Raw genomic sequence first — 6792 nt, forward strand, 5'->3', positions numbered from 1 at the left:
TCCAGAACCCTGCTGGTCCAGAACCCTGCAGCTGGTCCAGAACCCTGCAGCTGGTCCAGAACCCTGCTGGTCCAGAACCCTGCAGCTGGTCCAGAACCCTGCAGCTGGTCCAGAACGCAGCTGGTCCAGAACCCTGCTGGTCCAGAACACAGCTGGTCCAGAACCCTGCAGCTGATCGAGAACCCTGCTGGTCCAGAACCCTGCAGCTGGTCCAGAACCCTGCAGCTGGTCCAGAACCCTGCTGGTCCAGAACCCTGCTGGTCCAGAACGCTGCTGCTGGAGTTCTGACTAGAACCAGGAGGATAGAGACACCACCCTCTGAGTAAAAGACCAGATTCTCCTCAGGCTCTGCAGGCCTCAGTTAGCAGGTTACAGTTCATGACAGATAATCAGAAACAGACCAAGGCGGCATCAATCCCACCAGCTCTGTTTAATCCGCTTCAACCCGACTCCAGTCATTTGCTTAGAAAACCTGTTTGGTTGGTGAGGTGTGAACACTAATCCACCTCTGACCTCTGGTAATCCAAACCTTGGTCTGGGTTCGGTTTGAATGTGAACGCCAAACGGACCGGAGGCCGCTCCAAAAGCAGGAAGGGGACTACAGCACAGGGCATTCTGGGTAAATACAGCCAAACATAACGTGTTAGCCTAGCGCTAGCAGCAGAAATGTCTCCTGGTCTTCAGCCTAAAGAGAAATCCTCCAACACTAAAATCTGACGCCTCCATCTTGTTTCCATCTGGTGAAGAAGGAAGTTGCTCTCAGTGTCTTCAGAGGTTTTTGTGTCGTTTCCTTCAGTGGTTCTTGGTGCAGCGCCCCCACAGGCCAGGAGGGGAACAGGTTGATTTGACTCAGAACCACAGCAGCTGGAGGTGGAGCAGATGATGGAGTTCTGGTTCCAGTAGAACCGGGTCGACTGGACCATCAGCAGGGAAAACAATCCTAAATAATTAGTTTGGCAGCATTTTCCGTTTCCAGTGGGAATGATAAATGATGACAGAGTGACAGACAACATGTAAGTAGGTGAAGTTTAGAAACATGAGTATATCAGTAAACCTGTTACTCCCTGAAAATGGAAGAATGTTGCTGTTTTGGTCCCTAATCGAACCCAGTGTACCGGACTGTCAGGGGGAAAACATCCTTCGCTGGTCAGTTTGTGTAGGAAGGATTCTCTCTCTCTCGTTGGTCTCTGCTGACTTTAGAGGATATAAAAGCTTCATGGTGTAACTCGGCTCCTCTCAGCTCGAAGCTGCAGCATCATGACTAACTCTTCACAGGTCCTGTATTTCACTCTGACTGCCTACTTTGACATTGGGAGTTTGAAATACCTGTACTTTATGATGGTTATGTGTTTCTATGTCCTGATTATCGGCTCCAACGTCCTGCTGATCGTGGTGATCTGTGTGAACCGGAGCTTACATGAACCCATGTTCCTGTTCCTCTGCAGCCTGTTTGTGAACGAACTGTTCGGTAGTTTGGGTTTGTTCCCCTTCCTGCTGGTCCAGATCCTCTCTGATGTTCACTCCGTTTCTGCTCCGCTCTGCTTCCTGCAGATCTTCTGTGTTTACAGTTATGCAGCAGTTGAAGTTTTGAACTTGGCCGTCATGTCTTATGACCGGTACGTGGCCATCTGTTTTCCTCTGCAGTATAACTCCACCATGACGGATAGAAAGGTCGCGTTGCTCATTGCCCTGACCTGGGCGTTGCCTGTTCTGGCCACTGTGGTTCTGGTGTCGCTCAGCGCCCCCCTGCGGCTCTGTGGGAACGTCATCGATAAGGTTTTCTGTGGGAATTTCTCCATCGTTAAGCTGAGCTGCTCTAACACCAGCGTGAACAACGTTTACGGTCTGGTTCTGACGGTCGTCTCCATCGTCGCGCCGCTCGTTTTAATCCTCTACACCTACGGAAAGATTCTGGAGGTTTGTTTCTCCGCGACCAAACAGACGCGGCAGAAAGCCGTCAGCACCTGTACGCCTCACCTGGCCTCCATCCTGAACTTTTCTTTCGGCTGCTGTTTCCAGATCCTGCAGAGCAGGTTTGACCTCAGCAGGGTGCCTCCTCTGCTGGCCATCGTTTTGTCGCTTTACTTCCTGACCTGCCAGCCGCTCTTCAACCCGGCGCTGTACGGCCTGAAAATGGCCGCCATCCGAGACGCGTGTAAACGTTTGTTATGTGGGGAAAACTCGGCTCCTGCAGCAGCTTCTCATGCCTGAGAACTCACCTTCTGTTAGTGGTTTCCAAGCTCAGGTTTTTCTCTAATGAAATATTATTTTCAGTTTGTAGATGAGGAATCATTTTTCACATGTTGGTGCCGACATTTTTCTCTGTTTTGATGTTTTTTTGTTTTTGCAGATGTTTTAAAACAGGAACGTTGAACTTATTTTCATTTCAGGTCACATTAGAAGCCATGAAGGGCCTCAAAGGGCAGCTGTGGCCCTGCAGGCTCCAGACTGACAGAAAGAGAACTTAAAGGTAATATTTGTCTGTTTAAATTGTGTTTTATTAGTCAAGTTAAATTAGTTTTTGTTTTTATGAATTACTTGGATGCTGAACATGAAATCTTTAAAGGCACCGTTTTAACAGCTGGCTATTCGTTTCATCAGTAGTTTTTGCCTCATCTGGCCCTTTGAGGACCTTCATGGTTCATGATGGGACCTGAAGTGAACTTCAGTTTGACATCCATGATCTACAGTTTACATTAATACTGATGTGTTTCTGGCTCACTGGATAAATTATAAAAAACTGAATCTGTCTTCCTGTTTTTTCTCTATAAAACAATAAAAGCAGATCCTGCAGAGCAGGCTGGACCTCAGCAGGGTGCCTGGTTCTTAAAATGGGTCTAAAACCGAACATTAAAACAGTTATTGAAATGAATATCATAGAGTAAATGATTTACTCTTATCAGTGAACAAATACAGGAACTGGTTTGATTATTTGGTTGGTTTATTATTTATGGAAGCAATAAAAACAGTTATTCAAGGTTAAAATAAACTTAATCAGTTGGAAAGTTATCAAAATGCAGAAAAAAATCTAAAATGTTTAGAACAGTAAGATTTTTGTTTTGAAAAATGGGAAAGAAAAATTTTTGGTAATGAGTAAATATTTCCCAGACATAATGGTCGCATCATGTTGAGCAGTTTTAATTTGTTGCAGTTTTGTATAATTATTACACAATTAGCTAGAAAAAGACGAGAGCAAACCAAACCTTAAACCTTAAAGCTTCTTTTTGTCATTTATTTTTCTTAATTTGTAGCACTGAATAACAATAAAAACATCCAAACAAAATAAAGGAATTAGCATAAAAAAGCATAAAAATAATGTAAATATCCAAATTGCCAGACAATGGATGTTAGAACCTTGTACATGAAGTGACATTTGAACAATAGTGTGTTTGGGCAGATAGAAACAGAGTGAAATCCCACCAAAAAAATCAAATTTCAGGAAAATGTCTATAGCAAAACATGGAAATTTCTGAGTGTAAAAAGTGAAAAATTTGCTAGAAAAACCTGATTGATTTTTTTTAACTTATAGTCACTATTGCATTAATCAATTAGAGTAAAGATAAACACATGGATGAGTTTCTCTAGATCTTTCAGAGACATTCTAAATGTTCTCCAGCTGATAGAAGGCCAACTTTATAACCGCCTTATGTGGCTCTGAAGGGTCAGGTCAAAGGTCAACCTGATCTCTAGTTTCCTGCTGGACTCATTAGGTCCAAAGATAAAAACTTCAGTTTTATTGTGTCTTGTAAAAAATAAAAAAATAAAAATAAAATTGTGAATAACAAAGCTCCAGTGTGATCATCCTTCCACCAAACTTTCCCCTGTGCAAGGAGCAGTCAGGCAGTGGTTGCTGTCCATCGTTGTGCTGACGTTGGAGACGTGATGCTGGGCGTCGCTCTGACTCTTTAAGTGAAGCTGAAGCTGATCTGAACTCTGTCAGCTGTGGCTCTGATCCAACGGCTGCTGGCTGCAGCTGTGAGGCGTTTCCACCGTTTACCTCTGGATTCATTCTTTATTTGGTGGAAATGATTTCATTTGTTTCACTCTGTTAATTTCTATAAAGATGAGTTTGTTTTTCTGAATAGTTTCTCCAAGAACTCACCTCTATGGTTGTTTTACAAACTAAACTTAGGATGAAATTAAACTCCTCTCAGGTTTTGTATTTCACTCTGACTGCCTATGTGGACTCTGGTTTGCTGAAATATTTCTGTTTCTTCATCCTCCTGGTCCTGTATGTCCTGATTATCGGCTCCAACGTCCTGCTGATCGTGGTGATCTGTGTGAACCGGAGCTTACATGAACCCATGTTCCTGTTCCTCTGCAGCCTGTTTGTGAACGAACTGTACGGTAGTTTGGGTTTGTTCCCCTTCCTGCTGGTCCAGATCCTCTCTGATGTTCACATCATTCCTGCTCCTCTTTGTCTCCTGCAGATTTTCTTTCTTTATACTTATGGAAGTGTAGAGTTTGCTAACTTGGCCGTCATGTCTTATGACCGATACGTAGCGATCTGCCGTCCTCTGCAGTATAACTCCCTGATGACTGCACAGAGGATAGTTTTCCTGGTGTCCATCATATGGCTGCCTCCTCTTTTCTGCGTTGGTTTCACCGTATTCCTGAGCTCCTCTCTGCAGCTCTGTGGGAACGTCATCAATAAGGTTTACTGTGACAATCACTCCATCATCAAGCTGGCCTGTAACGACCCCACAGCCAACAACATCTATGAACTTATCATGGCTTTCCTCACAGTCTGTGTTCCTGTTTCTGTGATCCTCTACACCTACCTGAGGATCCTTCAGGTGTGTTTCTCTGGGTCCAAACAGACCCGGCAGAAAGCCGTCAGCACCTGCAGCCCCCACCTGGCTTCTGTAATCAACTTCTCCTTCGGTGTTTCCTTTGAAATATTGCAGAGCAGATTTAACATGGACACGGTTCCCGGCTTGCTCAGAATCCTTTTATCTCTGTATTTTCTGACGTGTCAGCCGGTTTTTAACCCGGTTCTGTACGGCCTGAATATGTCCAGAATACGCAGCATGTGTAAAAAGCTGCTTCTGAACTCTGTGAGGAAATGATCACCATGAAGAAGGTTTTTATTTTGGTTTCCGGTAAAATTAATACTTGATAAAATTCACTTCTTTGACTCCAAAAGAGATTTTAATTATTTGTTTATACAATAAAAAGTTCTAAGAATCATAATTACTATTGCAGTTATTTACAAAGAAATACTGAGGTTAACCTTTGACCTTTTGAAATAAATGTAAGTCCTGTATATATAAGTAGAAGGTTGTAACTGTCTTCTTCTGAGAAATAATGAACATAAAAGCTGCAGGTGTTTGACTTTAGGTGGAGAATTTACTCAAAATAATTGAATCAATTTTAGTGTCAAATGACAAAAATAATTTATAAACATGCAAACTAAGCCATTATGTTTTTCAAGAAGCTCATCAGCATGTGGCTGAATAACAACATCCTCTGTGCTCCTCTGTCCTGTTTTCTCTTTTTGAGCCTCTAAATTACAGTTCATGGATCCGGTCAGCTGGTCTCAACGGATCAAACCTCAAAGTCCTCTGTCCCTGACAGGACACATGGAAGGCCGTGCGTCTGTCCACGCTGTCAGCGGAGGATGTTGTTTAAGACGTGAACATAATTACATTTTTGATAACAGAACTTTTACTTTTGGATTTGTCTGTTGGCTGGCATATCGAGAAATTCAGAAAATGTCATCAGCTGCTGTAGCAATAGTTAAGCTGCAGGCCGGTGTGAGGCGATGCGCCGTTGGATCAGTTCGGACTCCGTGGTTCTGTTTGCTGAGAAAACAACCTGGACAAGTTGCAAACTGGATCCTGTGGGACTGACCACAGATGTGGCTGTTTGGATTTCAGCATCAAGATGAACCACTGAGACTTTAAGGCAGAAGGAAAATTAACGTAGTTACCATCAAAAACACCCAATCAGAGCCAGGAGGAGGAGCTTAGTGCTGTCAATCAACCTCATTTACTCGCTGCTAAATGTGTTTATGAGAAAAACAATTTACTGTTTCAGGAAAACCGTTTATTCGCCATCGGCAGCCATGCTAACTACCATTAGCATTTGTAGCAGGGGAGGCTATGTTTGCAGCTGCAGCAGAGAGTAGCGCTAAGACCCTCCCCCTGGCTCTGATTGGGTGTTTCTGACTTGTTGGTGCAGTTAGTACTGGGAGCACTGGGAGGAGACAGACGCACTCCATTTTTTAGATTACTTATTATACTGTCACAACATAATGATAATTATGTGAAAACCAAATGTTTTTAAATGAAAGTTACATACTGCAGTTTTAACTCATCAACCGTTTCTCCTCTCCATCAAGAGGTTCTGTGTTTTTCCCAGGCCACCGTTGTTATAATTATTATTACTTTTCATAATTTATCTTTTCTGGTTAAATAAAAACGGTTCTGAACCAACCAGGACTGAAAGGCGACTCAGAGAGGAGAAATTCATCTGAAGAGTCAGACGCCCTGCGGTGTTGAAGGCCTGAACTGCAGCGTTTGGTCATGATGATCACAGTCAGTGTTGCAGAAGCTAACAGACCCAAAAACATTGAAAACGGCTGAAAATGGTTTTGTTTAGGAACTGAAACTAAAAAGGCTCCGATTTCAGTCCGATAGAAAACTTTGTGGTTGGAGAAAATGTGGATGATCATTGTGTCCAAAAGCCTGACCCGGGTTCTGACCCGGGTTCTGACCGGGGTTCTGACCCATGTTCTGACCCATGTTCTGACCTGGGTTCTGACCTGGGTTCTGACCTGGGTTCTGACCT

General features: G+C 43.5%; 3 protein-coding genes across 4 annotated transcripts in view; 2 read left to right on the plus strand and 1 right to left on the minus strand.

The window, feature by feature from the left end:
- Window positions 1–862: 862 nt before the first annotated feature.
- Window positions 863–2989, plus strand: LOC106951516 (olfactory receptor 11A1-like). Of its 2 annotated transcripts, XM_015039118.1 has the most exons (2): window positions 863–1917; window positions 2020–2989. In XM_015039118.1, exons 1-2 carry the CDS (start codon window positions 1258–1260, stop codon window positions 2209–2211), a joined length of 852 nt encoding a protein of 283 aa, XP_014894604.1. In that variant the 5' UTR covers window positions 863–1257; the 3' UTR covers window positions 2212–2989. The 2 variants fall into 2 exon arrangements, with proteins under 2 accessions (XP_014894604.1, XP_014894602.1); XM_015039116.1 differs by having other exon boundaries at window positions 863–2989.
- A 901-nt stretch (window positions 2990–3890) lies between these two features.
- On the plus strand, window positions 3891–5094 carry LOC106951515 (olfactory receptor 11A1-like). The gene has a single exon (XM_015039115.1). It carries the CDS (start codon window positions 4107–4109, stop codon window positions 5067–5069), a length of 963 nt encoding a protein of 320 aa, XP_014894601.1. The 5' UTR covers window positions 3891–4106; the 3' UTR covers window positions 5070–5094.
- A 453-nt stretch (window positions 5095–5547) lies between these two features.
- The window catches only part of LOC106951475 (olfactory receptor 486-like), a 6567-nt gene continuing 5322 nt past the window's right edge, over window positions 5548–6792 (minus strand). Inside the window, exons 4-5 of the mRNA XM_015039046.1 lie at window positions 6695–6790; window positions 5548–5570 (exon numbers count right to left, since the gene is read on the minus strand). Of these exons, the coding sequence (XP_014894532.1) occupies window positions 5548–5570; window positions 6695–6790 (119 nt within the window). The remainder of the gene's footprint in view (window positions 5571–6694; window positions 6791–6792) is intronic.

This window comes from Poecilia latipinna, unplaced genomic scaffold (assembly GCF_001443285.1).
Source record: "Poecilia latipinna isolate Pla-1442-1.1 unplaced genomic scaffold, P_latipinna-1.0 Scaffold462, whole genome shotgun sequence".
Lineage (NCBI taxonomy): Eukaryota > Metazoa > Chordata > Actinopteri > Cyprinodontiformes > Poeciliidae > Poecilia > Poecilia latipinna.